The sequence below is a fragment of the Myotis yumanensis genome, unplaced genomic scaffold, assembly GCF_028538775.1.
Source record: "Myotis yumanensis isolate MYYU_CA2020_CCGP unplaced genomic scaffold, mMyoYum1.0.hap1 SCAF_6, whole genome shotgun sequence".
NCBI classification, from domain to species: domain Eukaryota; kingdom Metazoa; phylum Chordata; class Mammalia; order Chiroptera; family Vespertilionidae; genus Myotis; species Myotis yumanensis.
The window spans coordinates 37,285,420-37,307,926 of NW_027223757.1; the positions used below are offsets into that span (position 1 = coordinate 37,285,420).

A 22,507-nucleotide genomic window follows, 5' to 3' on the forward strand; every position below is an offset into this window, starting at 1 on the left:
TACCGAGAATCAGCACCACTGGGTGTGGCTGCCACATTTCCAATGCTGACAAACCGAAACTGAAAACTCACTCAGAAGCTGTATAGAAAGATGAAGCTCTTCGACTAGATGAGGAGAGGGGAAGAAGGTAGAGGGAAGATCAAGGGTTCCTTTCTGGCAGGTATAAATGTAGACACCTGAGCCCGCCAACAGAGAGAGAGGAGACCCTAAGGCAGTGATGGCGAACCTATGACACGCGTGTCAGAGGTGACACACGAACTCATTTTTTTGGTTGATTTTTCTTGGTTAAATGGCATTTAAATATATAAAATAAATATCAAAAATATAAGTCTTTGTTTTACTATGGTTGCAAATATAAAAAAATTTCTATTTGTGACACGGCACCAGAGTTAAGTTAGGGTTTTTCAAAATGCTGACACGCCGAGCTCAAAAGGTTCACCATCACTGCCCTAAGGGAAGGACAGGTACTTGTGATGTCCCTGGTTTCAGTCTCTTCATTCCTGACTCCCTCTAGAGCAGTGGTTCTCAACCTGTGGGTCACGACCCCTTTGGAGGTCGAACGACCCTTTCACAGGTGTCGCCTAAGACCATCGAAAAGCACATACACAATTACATATTGTTTTTGTGATTAATCACTATGCTTTAATTATGTTCAATTTGTAACAATGAAATTGGGGGTCACCACAACATGAGGAACTGTATTAAAGGGTCTCGGCATTAGGAAGGTTGAGAACCACGGCTCTAGAGAAACCCCTGGCCCCAAGTTACCTTGACCACAAAGGGTGGTCTCACATGAAAAAGCGGTCCCTGTTGGAAGCCCCATCCACTACGGCTGCTTCTTACTGCTGAGATGACAGGAGGTGGTTTTATCACCGTCTTTGAAAGCAGCCCACAGAGATCACGGGGAGCCTAGATTGAGGAAATGTACAGAACAGCACCCCGGCAGGCAGAGAGGTCTCTTGTCACTTGAATGGGGGAAGGGCAGTACAAGAGGAGACCCAGACCTCCACGTTAAGTCATGCTGGACAGACCCAAACCAAAAACCGAACACCCTTACCATTGGCACTTATTTTAAAAGCTTCGTGAGTACAGAATTTGAGCAAGACTTTAGAATTGGCCAGTATACTCTAGCCAGAGTAAGGTTTGGGAACATCAGCCTTACCACCACTCAGAATAACTCTACCCCTCCCCTCTGCCTGACTGCCACCAGCCCCTTCCTGGCGGCCTTTCCAAGCACAGCTGAGCAGCACCCTGCCCAGGGCACACACCACATAGCCACAGAGCAGAGACACTTCCTCCCCTAGTCTCATAAGAACTACAGCCTGGAAACTTGCAGATGGTTGCACCTGCCGTGTGCTTGTGGATTTTCTCCCAGGAGCCACCTGGATGCAACCGAGGCAGTGCAAACAACAGGCACTTTGTGTCTCGTTAAATGTTCTGTAACTGGAGCTCAACCACACTCAGCTCTCTGGTGACATTCAGAGCTGCCCAGGGGGCGTGGCTTGCCCTGTCACTGCACAGCCTCTTCCCAGAGCCCTGTTTACAGATCCAGCTACTTGCAGCACTGATCAAATGACAAGGGCTTAGGTGAGGACAGAGGTTATTCATAAACATTACAATCTGTGGGGTTGCCTCAAGAGGAAAACCTAAATTATTTGGCTAGTCAGACAACCTCTCCATAGCTCAAAGGTTGTGGATTTTCTTACAGGATTAGTAGGAGTTAGGAATAGATACCGCAGTTCAGACAGGACCAGCTATGTACTCTGGGGCACCCCCTGAAAAATAAAAATGCAGGGCTTCTTCTTCCAAAAGTAGGAAAAAAGTACCATTATAGGTACTAAAAGCAGAGTTTTCCTTTCTTCCATAATCTCTCTCTTGATCTGCCATGGCGTTCTTATTTGTTTTTAACATTGCACACCCAGGCATGGGAATGCTTGCAGGGCAAGTTGTACCCTCATGGGCAACCAGAGACCCTGCCCTGTGACTGGGTACATGTGATCCACCAGGTACAGAACTGAGGCCTCATGCCTTAGCCAGGAGCAGAGCCAGGCATGACCCCTTCTGCCCCAACCCCCTGTAGATGGGCAACCCAAAGGTATTACAACCTCTGCCCTGGGATATTTTAGGTACCCAGAGAAGTGCAACAGGCTTGTCCCCACTGAGTCACCCATCCAACACACTGTGGTGCTGTCCTAGGATCCCTTCCAGCGGTTCTCAACCTGTGGGTCGTGACCCCTTTGGCGGTCGAATGACCCTTTCACAGGGGTCGCCTAAGGCCATCCTGCATATCAGATATTTACATTACGATTCAAAACAGTAGCAACATTACAATTATGAAGTAGCAACGAAAATAGTTTTATGGTTGGGTCACAACATGAGGAACTGTATTTAAAAGGCCAGAAGGTTGAGAACCACTGCCTTAGACACTGCCAGCTATACACACCCTATCCTGACCCTCTCCAGGCTCAGGCCCCCACTGGGGTGAGGGCTGCAGCGATTGCTGATGGGTTGGTGAGGGGAAGTTTAGGGGTGCCCTGAGTGACAGAGAGCAGAGGAGCAGGCAGCTGAGAAGCCCTCCTGGCAAGCTGGGGAGGCAACAGGAGGCGGGACTGTTTGTGAGCCAGAGCTCCAAGCCCTTGGTGCACCCTCCATCTACTCACTGGATTCTACTTACTGAAGCGTAGTAACCTCTATTTTGTAAAAACTGCTGTTTGAAATTTCCACTAGACACAGACAGTCCTTTGTTCTGTGAATTAATTCTGCCATTATTGGCTTCTGTAAAACACGTTTGCTCTAATGATAGGGAAAACAAGCTCAACTGTCTGACCTTGCAAGCCGCTCCGCTGCCGTCCCTAGCTACCCCCATACCTGGTGTCTTTTAGTTATCTGTACTCGAGGCTACTGAACTGTGTTGTACTCAAATCTGCAAGTTTCCTGCAAGATATCTACTAAGCATACATAGGGCTCTTTGCAAAAGGGACTGGAAGCCCCATATTTAGGAGACAAAGACATTAGAAAAATATAAAGAGGGAAAGCTTCCTCCATGTTTTTGCTCAGACCCTGGAAGCAATATTCCTCTGAGCCCGCTAGCGTAATAAAAGACTCCAGATTAATTTGGCTTATTAAGGCATCTTATGTTCAGCTCGCTGATTTCCAGTATACCATTACAAAACAGAAATTCTATGTTAAAATTAGGAGTTTCCAGATGGTACCCAAAGAGCATTGAACTCCAAGGGCCCTGAGTCCTGTGTGAGCACACTGGTCATGCGCCCGTGAAGTGACCCTGGCGTTAGATTACTTTCCTACCCAAATGTGTGCATTTCTTTTTTTTTTTTAAATATATTTTGTTGATTTTTTACAGAGAGAAAGGGAGAGAGATGGAGAGTTAGAAACATCGATGAGAGAGAAACATCGATCAGCTGCCTCCTGCACATCTCCTACTGGGGAGGTGCCCACAACCCAGGTACATGCCCTTGACCAGAATCAAACCTGGGACCTTTCAGTCCGCAGGCCGACGCTCCATCCACTGAGCCAAACCGGTTTCGGCAAATGTGTGCATTTCTAACATTTTACATGTTTATGCCATATATGTGTAATATATGCCTGCACACATGGAATAAGAAAAGCTTCATGTGTTCCCTCATTTCAATTTTATTTCAGTTTCGAGTTAACATGCAGAGTTGAGACTGAAGTTAGCAAATATTTTATATCTATGTATTTATTTATTTTTAAATTTCGCTTATTGCAGTTGACATACAACAAATGTTGAAAGCCCTTTAAGTGGAAGCAAATATATCAAAGTGTGAATAGTACTTCTCTCCGGGTCAAGATGATAAGTAATTTTTATGTAGTTTTCTGGGCATTATAGATTTTTTTAGCCTGACTATGGATACATGGATTGCTTGTATAATTAGGAAAGAACAGTAAATGCTATTTGTGAGATAATAATAATTTACCTGTGGGGAGAGTAGGCTGCTCCTTGGACTTTTCTGATACAACCAGTGCTATCTCTCTGTTAACTTGTCTTAATACCTCCTGGATCATATGAATTTCAAGATTTTCCAGCAGTGTCTGAAGCTAGAGTAAGCAGTTTGAGAGTCAGTCTTCACACTTAGTTTACACTCTAGGCTTCCAAGTCACACTCCTGCAGAAGGGCCTTGGGCTGGTCCTGGCCTTCAACTGCCCCCTCCCCGGAAGGAGGAAGGGCTCCTGCTGAGGACTCCCAAGGGCTTCTGTGGGGGGAGGTAGGTCTTGTGGGGGGCGGCGGGGGGGTGGGGGGGGGGTAGGACGGGGACGTACACCTCTTTGGAGACCAGCGTTTTTTCTTCCTGGCCTACATTCTGACTAACAAAATATAACCCTTTTTGCTAACAAATTCTGTTAAATTGCAGAGTGCTCGATGTCTGAGGTGACCTCATATGTTTTGGGGTCTCTAAATGTGAGCAGGAATGTTGTGATCTATTATTATGAGAAGCCCTCAGGTCTGAAACTTGATGTAGGCACCAAGGAGGATTTCATGAGAAGATTTAAAACTCCATACGTGACCAAGAGAAAACCCTGTTCCACTAACTTTACACATTATGCTCACAGAGCACACATTGCTTGCGAGTGTGTGTGTGTGTGTGTGTGTGTGTGTGTGTGTGTGTGTTGGGGGAGGCGCTGATTTCTCCTTGATGCTCAGTAGTCATGCATCTCGGCAGTGACACCCAAACAGTTAGAGGCTGTGCTCATCTGTTACAATGAGCACAACCACACGGAGCCTGTGTCCCAGGACCAAGGTGAACAAACACTTGGGAAAACCTCCTCTCCATATAGATCATCTAAAACACACATCGAACGGGCTAGCGCAAAAGTGGTGCTGTGTTATTCTCAGAAAAACAATCACATGAACTATTTTATCCATTTCCATGGTGTGTGTATTGGGGGGGATATCTGTGTGATGGATTTTATGTTTAAGATGCCAATGGTTATATTTTCTTTTGTCGTCTTTGTTTTGTGGTGGTACACCGTAATTTGGGGAAATTAAAATATGAAAATCTAGATTTATAGTTCTGAAACATTAAGTGGTAGTTATTTGCTTAGTCAAAGCCCCACATGCCTTTAAGTACTTGGTTCCCTCGCTGCCTGTTCAATGATTTACAAACCTTCAATTTACACTTCACTTCTTAGAAAAACAACACACCACTTGGGTAAATCTGTTAATACCAGAAAGCAAAATGTCAAAGCCAAATTCAAAAGAGCTCCTGCATACCTGCTGAGTCTTTATTTCAATTTCCGAGGCTCCTTCGGGGGGAAGAATAGACTGACTACTTATTATAAGTTCTTCAAATGCATCTTCTTGCCCCATCCTCCTAGCTATAGCTTTCATGCTGGGGTACAGAATGTCAGTTCTATTAAAGGAGAGAGAACGAAGTTACAAACATACATATTTTTTTTCTTGTTCAGATTCTCTGACAATTATTTTCAGTTCTGTTTCCTGTCATCATGTATAAACCTCCCAACTCATCACAGACACATCAACATGCAAATTCACCACAGTTGCTACTCCCTTAGTCAATGTTAAATCTTAAGACCTTTTCCCATTGGGTACATTTGATTTCAGTCTTCATTTTCCAAAATATTGACTAGTCTTCTCATTCCCTAGTAACGAGGGAAGCTGACTGTTAATAATTCATAGGACACACAATTCAGACTACCCCACCTTCTTGTGCTCAGCAAGGCCCAGGGTGGTGGGTGGGTGCTTAGTGAGTGCCTGTTTGGTGACAGACACGTGGCAGGAGCAATGTGTCTCTCCTGCCAGCTAAGTCATCTTGGCCAGGACTGATGATTCCTCTCTGCCCTATGAAATTTCTGGCTGCAACGCAGGAAGCTCTCAGAGACTCAGCACGTGAGTCTAATGGGGCAGAGAGTGGGGAGGAATTCGCAGCAGCAGCATTTCCCTACTCAGTGCTCCCTGGGATCCTATGAGCTAAAAGCTTAGCGTCCACACTCTGGGCACACGTTAGAAGCCCAAGTTCCCAGGGACAGAGCTCTGGGTAAATGATGTGTGGTGTTGCCTAGTGCAGTGGTCGGCAAACTGCGACTCGCGAGCCACATGCGGCTCTTTGGCCCCTTGAGTGTGGCTCTTCCACAAAATACCACGTGCGGGCGTGCATGTACAGTGCGATTGAAACTTCGTGGCCCATGAGCAGAAGGCAGAAGTCGGTATTTTGTGGAAGAGCCACACTCAAGGGGCCAAAGAGCCGCATGTGGCTTGCAAGCCGCAGTTTGCCGAGCCGCAGTTTGCTGACCACTGGCCTAGTGGGATCCAGGGCTTTCCCTGCAGCCAACAGAATGCAGCTTCTCCCGTAAAGCACTGTTTGTAGAGACACATTGCCCAGCTTTCTCTGGGCTCAGTGGGCCTGGCCATCCCAGGACGGATGGACCAGATCTCACCCCCAGAGCAAGGGGCTGGAAGTTGCCCAACCCCAGGTTCCCATGCATTTGCACCCTAGCACACTCACTCGTAGAGCTCCGAGAGCTGTTTGTGTAGAGAGACAGAAGTGATGTCCTGGCCTCGCAGCCTGAGCCGGCCCCACTGCTCCTTCAGCACTTCCAGCTGCTTCCACAGCACCAGAAACGATCTCAGCAAAGCAAGGGACACCACTGCCTCACACGGGCCTCCCAGATGCCAGGGGGCCTTTGGGCTGCTCTGGAACTGACTTCCGAATCCTGACGCTCTGGGCAAATTTGGCTGAAAACATTGCAGAATTCCTCTTTATTGATCATGGACCAAGACAGGATAAACTTTTACCTGCAGCCCTTGAAGTCTTTGCAGAATGACTCTTCTCCCCAGGAGGAGGGGTTTAGGGACCTGCAGCACTTGTAGGACTTACGGAAACATCCTTCCGGGACTGACAGGAGAGGAAGGCCTCCATTTCAGCTTTCTGCATGAGTCTTGAACCACTCATTTTCACACCTTTCGTACTTGGGTACTGACATTTTATCTCCCTTTGGAAAATTAAGCCTTTCACGTTCAGCCTCTGGAAAGTGCTTGTCAACACACTCAAGATTTAACTCCACACATGGGAGAGCAATCATAGAACCTTAAATCGGGGATGTTGCCCATTGTATGGGTAAGGAAATGGAAACTTGAGCCTATCTTACCTCCTGTTCCTTCTACCATCCTTTAAAAGGCAGATAGCACTTTTAAAGTGTCTCTTAATTGGAATTTACTATTCAATAGGAAATTTTACTTTAAAATTATGATTTGTTCATTCATCTTTTTGTGTTTTTCTACAGTAAGTGTTTGTTGAGGGGCTGCTATGAGCCCTGGAGGGAGAGGAGGAAGAAAGGGGTTCAGGTCCCTGCTCTCCTGTGACCAGTGGAAGGACAGACAGAATGGGACCTGTATCCAGGCCCTCAGTCTGACCATAGTGTCTCAGCCACAGGAAAAGGAACTTTCCTTGGCAAAAGAAAATGGCAAATCTGATCACCATGTTTTGACAAGAAGGGCCTCAGAGAACAATCAGGTGTTAGCACCATAGGGAGAGTTTCCTGGGTAGGAACAGGAAGAACAAGCACCTGTTGTAACTGGATCCTCCAGCAGTGCTATTAACATCTGAAGGGAGGCATGGCTGCCAGAAGAGAGTGGGTTAGAGGAACAGTTGGCAAGCAAGACCTGGGGCAGAGTGAGCTCCTGAAGACAGCTGGCAACCCCTCAACCTGGTAGCCCGCTTCCTCAACAATCAGCTAATCCGTGCATTTCCAGATTTCTTTACTCTTCAGAAACCTTTTTGTCCCATGAAATTGCATGCAGTAGCCTCAAATATCCAACAGACCAGGGCCAAACAGGGTGATAGGAGGTGCAGCCTACAGGCCACAGAGTTGGCCCCTCTGTTCAAAAACCCCCAAGGTGCCTCTGAGGAACCCAGGGCTTCTGGGACCACAGGTTTAAAGGCCCTGAGCTAGTCCATCGCTTTCCCTTTGGAGGTTTAGATTGAAGTCTAAGAGATCACAGAGCTGATGGCATAGCAGAAACAGGGAACCCAGAGTCATAGCTCACAGGCAGTATAAATTCCAGTGTTTACTATTGTCTATGGATAGTTACATACTCTTAAATAAAGCAAATCATAAAATAAAACTGATTAAAGTAAACAATAATTTTGAAGCAAACTCACGGTGTTAATATATAGTTGTCACTTGAACAATATGGGGGCTAGGGGCACCAACCCCTGCGCTGTGAACTTAAGTTGAATCGAGATGGGAAACCCGAGGGTAGAGGGGGCTAACTGTGCATTGGAAAAGCCCGTGTATAAGCAGACCCGTGCATTTTCAAACCGGTGTTTTTCAAGGGTCAAGTATTCATATTAAGAGAAGTCTTCTTTTCCTATGTGTTTTAAAGGATAGGAGGAGGAATAGGAAGCAGGATAAAGAACAAGGTGGAGGAGTCAGGGATGTTGGGGAACAATGGTAATCCATCAGAAACAGGGCCAAAATATGGTAAAGAGAGGGACCAAAGGGTCCAGCATGCTTCTTGATCTTGGCATGATTTGGTCTATACCCAGCTTTGCAAATGCTCCTCCGCAGTGAAGCATCTGATTCTATTGTGAAATTTAGATGGCGCATCTAAACACACTTCCTTTCTCATCAAAAGGTCTGGAGTGGACCTGTTACTCAGTGATAGTAAGACACAGGAAAGTCTATTGGGGGGCGGGGGTGTCTGGAATGTTTTTTCCTCCTTGATAAAAAGATAAAGCCTCCTAAGGAGAAAGCTTTTTGCTCCTCTTTTCATTTTACAAGGATGAGGGAGGCATTTGCTGACACACCAGGATGGCAGAGCTGGGTGCCAGCACCTACTGAGTGACCTACCTCCTTCTAATCTTGTTTTGAAAGATTAACACACTCCTCTAACTTAAGTCATGGCTAGTGGGACAACCTGTTATTTGCTTAAAGATGGAAGATCAGAAAAGGCGTTCAGAAAGCTGGTTTGGAAGTTGAAACCTGAAGGATAAGTAGGAGTTTATATTGGATGATGAGGCAGAAAGTGAGAGAAGAAGAAATTTTTCTACCAGAGGGGCCAGCTTGCAGGAAGGTACTGAGAAGAGAGCACATGGTGCGTTTGTCAACATGAAAGAAGTCGAGGGTAGAAATATTGGCAGGAGTCAAGTTGTGAAGGTCTGGTTAAGGCATGTGAACTCTAGTCTTTAGGCATTTGGAAGTCCTTGATGGATTATAGGAGGGAAGTGACATAATCAGGTTTTCATTTTTAAATATTATCTTGACGACTAGAATGGAAGGAAGCAAGAGTGAATATAGGGGGTCCTATTAGAGGTTATGATCATAGCCCTGCATTAGGAGGTGATGATTTGGACTGGTGGATGTGTGGTAGTGAGGGAGGATGGAGAAAAGTAGACAAACTTGAGCGATATTAAACTAATAAGGTATTAGCCTGCCGGCGTGGCTCAAGGGTTGAACATCAACCAGAAGGTCATGGCTTGATTCCCAGTCAGGGCACATGCTCGGGTTGTGGGCTTGATCCCCAGAATGGGGCTTGCAGGAGGCAGCCGATCAATGATTCTCTTTCATCATTGATGTTTCTATCTCTCTCTCCCCCGCTCTCTTTCTCTCTGAAATCAATAAAAATATGTTAAAAAATAATAGGATAGTAAACCTTGTGTCTGACTATAGAGTATGACAGAGAGAAGTCAGAGATGGGTGTCCAGATTTTTTGGTTTGGACAATGGGGCAGGTGGTGGTAAGCTGACAGTGAATATGGAAAGAGGAGCAAGTTTTGGGGCAGTAAAATGAGCTCAGTTTGGGACACACAGTTTCTGAGATGGAAAAGGTAGAGATGTTTCTGAGATGGAATAAGGCAGTTGAACATGTGAATCTGATAGGACTGAGATTTGGACTGGACATGTAGATTTCGGAGTCATCACATGCAAAGTCATCAAAGTCATGAAGGTAGATAGGTGTGGCTAGGGACAGACAGGATGGGGCATGGAGCAACACAGTGGCTAAGAGTGAGAGGGAGCTCCAGGGCCAGACTCTTAGGTTGGCATCTGGGTTTGTCTCCTCACTAGGCATGTGATTTTGGGCACATCACTTAACCTTGCCAAGCCTTGGTATTATCCGTAAAAAGAGAAAAATGAAAGTACCTATCTCATAGAATCATTGTAAAGATTAAAGAAATTAATAAAGCAGTCTGACAGATCCCAATCACAGGAATAGTAATATTCAGAGGCAACTTATTGATTAGATACAGAAGGCACAGTGCCTAGGGTCCACAAAATATTTTAATTTCTTTTAAAGTAATAGAAAAAACATTTAAGTTGAAGAAAATATTTTAATAAATGATGATGTTAACATATATCTTTTTTTGTTGACATAGTTGTAAACTGTAACTGTTAATTGTTTTTATGGAGGAAGTGGCCCACAAAGTAAATAATGGCTGGAGCCACGCAAGTCAAAATGCAGCCCTGGTGGCAGTAGTAAGGAGATGAAACCCAAAAGAAACTAACGTTTTTGAGGTTGGCAGAGGTAGGTGAGTCTACAGAGAAGCCTGGGAAGGCCCGGCCAGCAGGAAAACAAGGCGAGAGCTGTGCTTTGGAAGCTCAGGGAAGAGAGGCTTCAAGAAGGACACACGGTGTCAATGCTGCGGAGGGGTCAGTTGGAAGGGGACTGAAAAGTATCCAGAGGATTAGTGACAAGGACCTTGTGCTCTTGATGACAGTGGGCTCAGTGGTGAGATGGGGAAGAAGAGAGATTGCGGTTTCTGAGGAGTAGATGGAAGGTAAGGAAATGGAGATGGCTGGTGCATGCATCTCTCAGAACATTTAGCTCTTGAGGGAGGCTCTTTTAATAGGGGCCCCAGCTAGCTTACCCTGTGTCCAGACAAGTCTCTATCTGGTCCCCAGACACATGCAGAATTGTTTCAGGCTATGATGCTAGGTGGGCTAGTGCCTCTTGGCACCTTAGAATTTCAGAGGGACACGTCCGAAGGAGGGAGTGCTTGCTTAGGAGTCCACCGGGTAGAGTGATGATGCTCACCCGGTCCTTCCAACTCCAGCCCTAAATGTGTGACTCACAAGGAAAAGCAGCCAGCAATGGAGTATTTGTTCTATTGGGTTCAATGGACCTCTCGAAGCCTTTGTTCTAGTTTTTTAATTAAAAGAAATGGATATCCCACTGATCATGGGACTTACTGTGAAAGACAATACCTTGGAGTGGCGTTCACAGGCTAGTGCTGCTTCATTGCTCCTCCTATGCAGCATTAGCACAGTCCTGGGACCCACTAGGAGAGGCCGTGGGACAGATGTGGCTTTCTAGTCCATCTCCAAACCAGGAAGGTCCTTTAGGACAACATAGCATTGGCCAACTAAGTAGACTGTTCACCAAGAATACCTGCGTATTTTTGTCTAGTGTGCCCTGCTGTCCTGGGGGGCCCTCCGCGATCATATGATAACTACTCAGAAGTACATCTTCCATTAGCAGTTGCATGTCCACCAGCTCTCCATGAGCCACCTTGAGGTCATGGTCACCCAACCTACAGAGGCACAGCTAAAAACAAAAAAGAACAAAACAAAAACATCCATTTTGAAGACTTATATGTATCCTTTATGCATAGCTTTTGGGGAGAAAACTAGAAATAATTATGTTTACAAGCCCTGACTTCTCAACTATTAAAAAATTCTATAGAATCAGAGTACCATTTCTAGCTCAAAGTCTTCTTGGAACATATCAGACTTTTGGCTCTGTATGGAAGTCCAAGTTTCCCAGCCCTTACAGTGGTGTCTGTACATAGTGAATGTATAGTGTGATGCCAATTTTCCTTCAAAAGTACAGATACAAACACATGTATGCATAGGGAAAATACTGGGGAAAAATAACCCAAAATGTGAAGTGAATTGTGATTGTCTCCTAGTGGGAGGCTACAATTACTTTTTTAACATTCTTACTATTTTACTTAGAAAACCCACACTTTTTGACTTATGGAGAACTTTGAGCATATGCTATTTTGAAGCAAATTCATGATTGATTTTCATGTTGTTCTTAATTTTTTCTATATTTTGAAAAAATGATTATTTGCTTAAATAATCAGGGGGGAAACACATAATTGAAAAAAATTCTCTGCATGAGTTCTGCTTACAGAGTTCTCTTCCTACCATTGTTCAGAGACGGGTCAGAAGTAACATGTCTCTGAGCTGCCAGCCTGGGTGTTTCTCTAAGAGTCTCAAAGAGTGACTGGGAAAGGCTGGCCTCTCTTCCCGATCATTATGGGCCATGGGAATCTCAGCTGAGTTTACAACCAAGGCTGATACCAGCTCAGACCAGGATTCTCTTTTGATGTAAGAGAACATGTTTCATCTTACAGTCATTGGGTTTACAGCCTCATTATAAAACACCCTGGTTAGCTCATAAATTATTCACCACTGGCTAGAGGGTGGAGGATCTGACTTATGGTCCAATGACACTTGCTTTGCAATCTGTATTCAGTTACTTCTGTGACAAGTAGGAAGACCTAGCCTACCTGCATGTTATATTCCAGGGTATCTGGGATGCTACTAATAACTGGAAATGGTCCTCCATCTTCTAGAAATGCTCTCCAAGGGAACAGCACAGGTGCCTTAAAAAAAAACAAATAATAAACGTGATAATGCTGTACTGAGTCCATAAGTAATAGACATCTGTATATGAACAGGATAACTCTGTCTGCACCCCAAAGTACTGTGGAATGATTTATTTATTATGTAGAAATAGTTCTTAATGTATTGTCCCTAATGATGTAGAGGAGAGAGTTGTAATCTCGTTTTGTTAAATTGATTTTTCAGAAAGTGGCTAAACACAGGATACTCAAGACTTCAGTGTAACTAGTCAGAACATCGTTTGAAAGTTCCAGAACAGTATAATACCAATGGGACATATTTATAAACAACAAAGTAAACTTACTCAAATGTTCTCAATACTAGGAATCTTAAAAATTTGTCCTTAATCACCGTTGTGATTCAATTCTAGGTAACAACTCAAAATCAATGCCACAATGTTACACTATCTTTTCCACATTACTGTCCAACAGCCAAGGCATCCCCTACTCATTGTAGCACCACAAGCAGCCTTGGATATAGTGGACTTGTCCATCTGACCCCATCTGACACTTTCACACCTAGTACTGGCTTCAGACAATTCCTAGATCTGGAGTTGATTCAGCTGGCAGGGAGTCAAGATACCTGTATCCGCCTAATTCCAGGTGACACCCAGAGGCAGAAGGAACACACCCAATGGTCATGGTCCAACCTTGTCTTCTGGGTCTAAGAGAGGGTCAAGGCTTGGGCCAAGAGTCATTGTCTTACAGTATAGCTGGGGAAGGTAGAAGCGTGAGACCTCCATGGGGTAGATGTGGGCATTACTACATAAAAACATTAGGCTGGAGGTTTTGGAGTCAAAAGACCTGGGCTTGTGAGGGGGTTTGAAAGGTATCCACCAATTTTTTGCTACTGTTCCCATTGAGAGGTGAAGTTTAACTCTTCTCCCCTTGGTGTGTGATGAAATTAGTGACTCGCTCCTATGGAATAGAATATGGCAAAGGTGATGCGATGTCACTTCTGAATTAGGTAATAAAACGAATGTAACTTCCATCTTGGGTTCTCTCTCTTGTTCTCTTACATCGTTCACTCTGGGGGAATTCCCCTCCAGAAGAACCTTGAGGTGACCACAGCAGGCCAACATCTTATGCATCCTCATGAGCCAGAACTACTCAGCTGAGCTGTTCCCAAACTCCTGAGCTCCAGAAGCCATATGAGTTTATGACTGTTTATTGTGTTAATATGCTAAGTTTTGAGGTAGGTTTTATGCAGCCATAGATAACTAATACAGTTTGTGAGCTAGTGCTGCCATGTCTACCTGGCAGTCTGATCTCTGGGCTTCCTGAACCTTAAGTTCTTTCGCTGTAGAAGGTGGGTAGTATTGTTGGTGCCGAGGAGCAATAATAGTGGCCAGGATGACTTGATAACTCCTCCTCCTCCTCCTTCTCCTCCTCCTCCTCCTCCTCCTCCTCCTCCTCCTCCACCCCTCCCTCCTCCTCCTCCCCTTCCTCCTCATGTTATAAGCAGGGCTGTTCAAAACCCAGCTGCTGCCTAATTTATGTATTGTAATTGCTATCATTATTTATTAAGTGAAAAAGATCAAATGTTGGTTTTGCCACCAGCTGTGAGCAGATAAGTTTTGCCCCAATGAGCCTGTTAAGCAGTTTGGAGTTAAAAACCCTGACGGGGATAAGAGCTGGCCTGGCCGTGGGGGCCACACTGCTCTTCCCTGTGAGCGAAGGGAAGCCAACCAAGACGGGAGTGCATGACAGCTGGAGAGTCCCTGCGATATTTAAACCAAATGGAAACAAAGTGACAAAATCCCCGATGCACAACACGCCTTTTACAGGTATAAAATACCTCTCAACACACCTGGGGGCTCTGTGGATCCAGCGGCGGGGGCAGGCTGAGCTGTGAAGCAAAAATGCTCCTCACCAGTGCGTTGCTCAGCGGTGGCAGCCCGTGGCACGAGCCATCTGTGACCGACTGGCAGGCAGGCGCATTCCCAGCTGTCAGAAACGTTCTACCAGGAAATGGAGGAATCTCATGAAAAGCAGTTACTTAAGCTTCTAATACTCAAAACTTTCTTCACTTACGTTAGCAAGATGAGAGACATTAACGGGTTTCTTCCTCAGTGACCTCATCCCTCACCCTTTCTTTACACATTACCCTTCACTCCCACAATTCACAGCTCTCAAGCAGAAGGTAGCAATGACCAACAGAACTTCCTAAATGCGGAAATGTTCTATATTTTACTGTCCAAGATGGTAACCACTAGCCATATGTAGCTGTTGAGCACTTGAAATGTGGCTACTGCAACTGAGGAACTGAATTTTAAATTTTATTTAATCTAAATCAATATTGATTTAAAGTTTTACATTGAATGGCCACATGTGGCTACTATATAGGACAGTTCACTTGTTGCTCTGGAACAATGATATTGATTGCTTGTTGAATTGATTATTTTAAGACCAATAGCTGAGACAACAGTTCTTGACATGTAAAATCAAATTTTACGTTAAATAATAAGAACCTGGGGTTTGAAAGAGAAAGATTTTTGTTTTGTTTTCAACAAAACTTGGCTTTGCTTATCAAGAACCATAAATTCTAAAGACTAGAGGATAAAATTTATACCCTATGCTGTAGAGAAGGAAGTATGGATGATACATTGTAATGACTTTCTTGCTCAAAAGGAAAAAAGAGTTTAGCAAAAAAGAAAAGACTGTTGCTAGAGCTTAGATCTAGTGGATGCCCAAGAAAAGATCCTGACAAAGGATACACAAGGATGGGGAGGGGTCGGAGGGAAGGGAGGGTGTCCCAGAACAGAAGGGACCTTTTGCCTGGGTCCCCCATGGGCTTGGCCCAAGTCTTGCATAGAGCAGACATAAAGAAGAAGGAGATTAGCATGCCTAAGGGAGATGTTAGCACTGTGGAAAATGAGGCAGCCTCCCAGAGACCAGCAGACAATCAAAGTGTGGAGGAGTGCCTGAGCCCTAACATATTGGTGTGTAGGCAGGGTGCTGAGCAGCAGGCCAACCAGAAGAGGTCTGGGGTTGGACCAGCTAACCAACAACAGAGATGGGTGAGGTTGGCCACTCCTCCCTGACTGCCAGGATGATTTAGAAGCACCACCAGGGACTTGGGTCACCTCTGAGAGGAATGAAGGAGGAGACAGGTGTGGTGTGAGGCCTAAAATTAAGGTCCAATATTATATGCTGCCTTGACATCAGGTAAAGTCAGGAGGGCCTTGAATAGCCTAATCACAAGTTCCCCTCTCCAACTCCGACTCCACAGGGGCCAAGTGCAGTCCCTGTTTATTCTGAGTAGTGGTTTCCGTTCTCTGTGTGGAAAAAAAGGGGTGCTGTAATAAATCACAATTCCTAACTGGGCAGGGCAGGTCATGGTGGGTACTCATGCCCCAGGCCTATATATATATATATATATATATATTTAAATTGATTTTAGAGAGAGAGGGAGAGAAACATCAATAAGCTGCCTCCTGCACATGCCCCACCGGTGATTGAGCCCATAACACTGGCAACCTTTTGGTGCATGGGACGACACCCAACCAACTGAGCCATACCAGCCAGGGCTATAACTTCTTTTCTTTTTTTTAAAATATATTTTATTGATTTTTTACAGAGAGGAAGGGAGAGAGATAGAGAGTTAGAAACATCGATGAGAGAGAAACATCGATCAGCTGCCTCCTGCACATCTCCTACTGGGGATGTGCCCGCAACTCAGGTACATGCCCTTGACCGGAATCGAACCTGGGACCTTTCAGTCCACAGGCCGACGCTCTATCCACTGAGCCAAACCGGTTTCGGCTATAACTTCTTTAGTGAAGGATTTTAAGCCAGCTCTGTCCATTGTTCTTGTGCATCTAGGCCAGTGGTTCTCAACCTTCCTAATGCCGCGACCCTTTAATACAGTTCTTAATATTGTGGTGACCCCAACCATAAAATTATTTTCGTTGCTACTTCCTAACTGTAATTTTGCTACTGTTATGAATCGTAATGTAAATATCTGATATGCAGGATGTATTTTCATAGTTACAAATTGAACATAATTAAAGCATAGTGACTAATCACAAAAACAATATGTAATTATATATGTGTTTTCTGATGGTCTTAGGTGACCCCTGTGAAAGGGTCGTTCAACCTCCAAAGGGGTCGCGACCCACAAGTTGAGAACCGCTGATCTAGGCGAACACACCTTTGAAATGCCCCCTTTCATACCCCTATTACTAAAGTGTGCAAGGGAACACATAATCTCATTAACTATACTGCAACCCGATCCCCATCTTGCTCTCTCCCACCTTCATACAATCTTCGTTAGTTCTCTTTTTAATTTCAAATGCATAAAAGAAATGGCAAACTTTTCTTTTCCAGAGCATTTGAGATCTTGTTCCCCAGCATGTGTCATCAATTTGGCTCAAATAAATACTTATAAAAACTCTCTACAGGTTTGCAGTTTTCTTAGGTAGACACCTGCCAGACCACAAAATTATTTAAATGAGCCAATTGTATCTATCCTCCCGTGGAAACCAGGGGACACCACGTCCTCTCGATGCACAAAGTCTATCTCCCACAGCCCCTGGTTTTTCACTCTGTTCCCAAATGCAGTTCCTCTGTGGCCCTGCATGCCATATAATACCCTCTTCCCCTCGCTGTGCCACAGAGAGGGAGAAACCAGGTATCAGGTGACCCTATGGGGCACTGTCCTAATGTCCGAGAGCTTCATCCTCCCCTGCCTCCCCCCAGTCTGTGGGAGCGTGCTGCTCTCATCCTAGCTCAGAGTTCAGTTCTTTCTTTTCAGACTCTGGAGAAGCCTTCAGTTTACATAAGCCAAAAGTTCCCTGCGGTAAACAATCATATTTGCTCAGAGTTGGTGAGTGCTGGGAAGGGCGAGGGCACTTCCCCAGCTTCCTGTCTCTTTGATTATCTAAGGATTTTTCCTTGTTTGCAGGTTCAGCACTAAATAAAATCAGCACGATGGATGACATTTACTGTTCAGCTTCTCTTTTTCTCCTGGCTCTGGGCTCCAAAACTCCAAGTCAGAATTTGCAAGGAATTTACGTAGGGTCAAAAAGCAGGCCTAAGTCCTAGAAGTTCCTTTCGGATTCCAGTGATGCAGGGTTAGTAGGGGACTTCTCTTCAGAGTCCCCTTTTCTCTCCTTACTGCTGCCTGGCACCCACCCAGTTCTCAGGTTTTGGAATCAAATGCACCTGGGTTCTGATTCTGGTCTGCCACTCTCTGGAATCAGCCACCTGAGTTGTTAAAAATAAACGAATTTACCCCTGGCCTTGTAGGTATTACGTACTCAGACATAGGCCACAGTGCCCTCCATTCCTGCAGACGGAGTCTGCCAGGACCAAGTAAGCCCCACAAGGCAATTCCTGGGGGAAGGGGAATGGGTCCCCTGGGAGAACCATAGCAAGCTGAACCCCACATAGCAGAAATCCCCAAAATCCTTCTGGGATATAGTCCTGTTTCTTCACCCTATGTAAATTCATTGCCAATTCTGACTTGGGGTTTCAGAGCCCAGAGGGCTAATGAATGGCCATCCTGACAAGTAGAGCCTTTAAATCCTACCTGCTTGACTAAGCTATAGCTCAGAAAGCTGTTTGTCAATAAAAAGAAAACAAATTAGCCGGATCCAGTCCCCTGATGCTCACAGTGTGGAAAAGGCAGAGTATAAAGAGCAAATATAGCTCAGTACAGTCCTCACACTTCCCTCCTCTATGGCAGCGGTTCTCAACCTGTGGGTCGAGACCTCTGAAAATACATCCTGCATATCAGATATTTACATTACGATTCATAACAGTAGCAAAATTACAGGTATGAAGTAGCAACGAAAATAAGTTTATGGTTGGGGGTCACCACTACATGAGGAACTGTATTAAAGGGTCGCGGCATTAGGAAGGTTGAGAACCACTGCATGGACACCCACACTTCACACTTCCATCCTCTATGGACACTGCCGGTGGCGAGGAATCATCATGTGCAGGGAGGAGCACTCACTGCCTCCCAGGTCTTCCTCATTGGCTAAATACTCACACAGAGAATGAATCAAAGGACGTTAATTAATTTTGACAATTTAAGAATAAGGAGAGACCCTCAGGACTGACCTCTTTCCCTTCTACACAAAACGTATTATTTATACTGGAAACATAGTGACCCTTAATCCAAACTAATTTTCTCATCAGTCAGGATTAATTAACCAAATAAACATTCTTTTTATATGCAGAATACTTAATACCTACAAGGCCAGGGTAAATTTATTTATAACAACTCAGGTAGCCGATTCCATTGGCTTCAGAAGTACGGTGAAAACTCTGTTCTTTTGAAAGCTAGTTAAGGGCTGAAAACAATAAACAAAACTCTTGGAAAGGATCATCTTCAGAAGTATAAAAAATATTATTCCCAATAAAATCATCTGAATATTGAAAGCAGCAATTGTTATGCAAATTAACTGCACTGAAATCACATTTAATAAAATCAAGAGTATTATTATCCGACAAGAACACATTCCACACCCATGGGCTTTGTGGCAGAACACATTTGTAGCCACAGTGTTCTGGATAGGGCTGTGCCCCTGACTATTTTAAGTTTGTTATCTGATCTCCCTCGATGGCCACTCAGAAACATCTGCCCTGCAGAATTTACTAGACAGGATTAGCGCTCCAGCCCTTACCGGGTGAGGTGCCTCACTGCAGCATCAAATTGCAGAAACATAACCTCCCTTCGGAGCAGGAGTGCCTGGGACACCTGGGTGGGGTCTTGGGGACTCTCGAGGCTGTCAATCATTTTCTGCAGCCCTTGAAGCTCAGTCACTGGAAGATGGACAACATTAGGAGATAGTGTGAAATACCAGCTACTTTAGCTAATCCAGTAAACCATCATTAACCTCCCAAAACAACTTTTTTCCTTTTCTCTTTGTGAGTAGCTAATTATGATTTGGAAGTCCAGAAAAACCTTATGTTCTAGAATCCAAGGTCTGTGTAGCTTTCCTTCCTTCCTTTGGAAGATAAAAACTTATTTTGCTTTTCAGCAGAATAAGGAAAGGCTTTTGATTTCTCTCTCTCTCTCTCTCCCTCTTGCAGTCTTTAACAAAAGGGGGAGATGTTAAATTGAGAAGACTCTCACATTATACTTTAAAATTCCCTCAAAATATAAGATCAAATTCCTTCAAATACTAAAACAAACAAACAAACAAACAAACCCGAAAAGACTTCTGAAAGTTTTAAAATACATAAGGCTACAGTCTCTAAAAAGATTGAAAAAGACAAATTACAAGGAATAGGAAAATATGGGACTCAGTAGACTCCTTAGGGGCTTGAAATTATTATAGCCCAGCACTCATGTCTCATGGCCATGCCATCCAACCAGCCTTCTCTGTCACTGGCTCATCCTGCTACTGGCTCTGGATTAAAGAAGACTCAAGCCGTCCAAGGCAAGCAAACAATATACACGCATAGATGTGTACATGCACACACACACACACACACCCTTCTAGGAGATTCTTGTCATTTAGGGAGTAGATGACAAGAGACCCAAAATTGGCTTATTTCTTGGACTCTTACTGCAAAAGTAGGCTTCGTATCAGTAGATTTAATAGTATATGTGTTTTGGGTGGAAATTTAAGTTAGGGACCTTTGGGGGCACTCAATGCTCGATTGAAGAAACTGGCCTGGGTCTAGATCAGTGGTTCTCAACCTTCCTAATGCCGCAACCCTTTAATACAGTTCCTCGTGTTGTGGTGACCCCCAATTTCATTGTTACAAATTGAACATAATTAAAGCACAGTGATTAATCACAAAAACAATATGTAATTATATATGTGTTTTCCGATGGTCTTAGGCGACCCCTGTGAAAGGGTCGTTCGACCCCCAAAGGGGTCGCGACCCACAGGTTGAGAACCATTGGAGATGGTCTCTGTGATGGTCCAGGAAAGGAGCTGGTCAGAGCCCTTAGGGAGCACGGCGGGGGGGGGGGGGGGGGGGGCTGTGGGGCGGGGGGCACACTTGCTGAGATACCAGCATGCCAGCTTATCTGAACCGCTCAACAACTTCCTGTGAGGACAGGGATAGCTTTCTACTCGAGAGGCCATCCCGGCCACGGGAAAAGAAGGACCGTGGAAATGGATCACTGTGCCTGATATGTAGCCCAAGCGGAAGTGAGTTGGGGGACCCAGAGCCATTTTGGGAGTTACTCCACCTCAACAGTCTGACCAGACTTGAGCAGCCTCTGCACTGCCTGGTCTGGCCCTGGATCTCCTCCCATATCTCCAAGCCAGAGGAACTGAGGGCGTGGGGCAGCTGCCCTCAGAGCCGGTCAGGGTGGAACCAGGACTGAGGATGGCTGCGAATACTTGCAGTGATACGCTCTTGGCTTTAGGGAAAGGTGAGCAGTCCAGGTTTCATGTGCATTTGATGTCTTACGCACAACAGAAAAATGTGTTTTGAGTATTTTCCCAGCTCCAAATGAATTCGGTTTAATCATCAAACTTTTTACGACTCCCATAAATCTGATGGTCATATTGGGCTGAAAAGGAATTTCCACCAGCAGAGGAGTCAGGTTAGAAGGAATTGTACAAGAACATCCGCGGTGGGTGGGAGGAGGGGCGGGCCGTGAGCCGTATTTGTTCAAGGCCTGGTGTGTTTGCTCTGTAAGCAATACGCTCTGTCTAAGCAGCAACCAGGGCGAAACGTTTATAATCCTCTGCAATGACAATGAAAAAAGATTATGCAGCTGCACATGCCCTGTGATTGAAGCTCTGTTAAGCGTAAGTGTAAAGTGTATTTGGGCAGGGGCTAGAAGGGAGTAAAGATAATAAAAATATTTCACTTGTTAGAGGGAATGGATTATGGGTGATTTTCTCCTTATATTATTTCCACTGCTGTTCATATTGTGCTGTGTGTGCACTGTTACCTGATGACTTCTCAGCAAAACTGCTCCCTGGGATAGGTGGCATTTTCGTGAAAATACAGGTGGGACGGACCCTTTCTTTGTTACTTATTGATTTTAGGGTCCTCATTCAGGCTTCCCTGTCTTTGTGGGGTCACACAGCCGGTGGGAGGGGAGGTGGCTGGGACTGGCTGGGAAGGCAGCCTGTCTATGAGGACACGGCAGAGGGTTGCCCTGTGGTCCTGGTGGTGGGGTTGGGGGTAAACCTGCACCTGGAAACAAATGAGCCACCCCCCCCCCCCCCCCCACACTTCCCCAGAGGCCTGTGGCGGAAATCAGAGAGAGGAATCACAGCGGCCCTGTCTTCATGTGACTGCTCAGAGCCAGTACACCCTGTTCCTAGTTTATCTCCAGAGTTCCTGAAACACCAAGATTAGTGTGTAGTATCTGGGCTTTAATTGGCCTCCTAACCCTGACAAGGAAGTCGCAGTATAACCTCCCACATTCTGATGACACCCTCTGCTTCATGCTGACTCCAAGGGGAGTTGCTGGCTTTCACGGAAGGAGGGAATTTGGCAGGGGCCCCAGAGCGGTCCGCTTAGGATGCATGTCTAAGAGCTGTCTCCTCAGTCAAGCGGGAGGACCAATGCTAAAACGCAGTGTCCCTTTAAAAATATTTTATAGCATACAAATCCACAAAAGTCATCTTACCCAACTCCAAATAGCTCTGGGATGGCTGGAAGGAATTGGGCGGGTGTATGAACAGACCATCTCGTCTTTTCACCTTGGTTCTCTTTGCTTCCTCTGGGAAGCAGGCCAGGAACTGAACAGCCTCGTCTTTTTAAAAAGATCATTTTAGAGTGGGATTTTTTTTCTTTTTTTAGTTCAACTTTATCTTTATCTATTTTCAGCAAAGCGGAGTATGCAAAACTTTGCACATCCTCTTGGAGCACAAATGTTTTTGTTGGCAACACGACAAGGTGTGCGCCTCTAATCCTTCACCTCGGAAAGCCCTGGCCCTACCTATGTCAGTG

At 45.1% G+C, this 22,507-nt stretch overlaps 1 protein-coding gene across 6 annotated transcripts in view; it reads right to left on the reverse strand.

Moving 5' to 3' along the window:
• Positions 1 to 22,507, reverse strand: part of LOC139012275 (uncharacterized) — a 159,067-nt gene that overhangs the window by 36,105 nt on the left and 100,455 nt on the right. For 5 of the 6 annotated variants that reach the window (XR_011471844.1, XM_070417957.1, XM_070417958.1 and 2 more), the window contains 7 exons: positions 19,261 to 19,399; positions 14,436 to 14,586; positions 12,512 to 12,607; positions 11,386 to 11,541; positions 6,504 to 6,733; positions 5,252 to 5,390; positions 3,957 to 4,077 (listed from right to left, as the gene is read on the reverse strand). Coding sequence is in view for 5 of the 6 variants with exons in the window: in XM_070417957.1 (XP_070274058.1) it covers positions 3,957 to 4,077; positions 5,252 to 5,390; positions 6,504 to 6,733; positions 11,386 to 11,541; positions 12,512 to 12,607; positions 14,436 to 14,586; positions 19,261 to 19,399 (1,032 nt within the window). In the remaining variant the exon portion in view is untranslated. The remainder of the gene's footprint in view (positions 1 to 3,956; positions 4,078 to 5,251; positions 5,391 to 6,503; positions 6,734 to 11,385; positions 11,542 to 12,511; positions 12,608 to 14,435; positions 14,587 to 19,260; positions 19,400 to 22,507) is intronic. The other variant, XM_070417959.1, reaches the window with a different exon arrangement.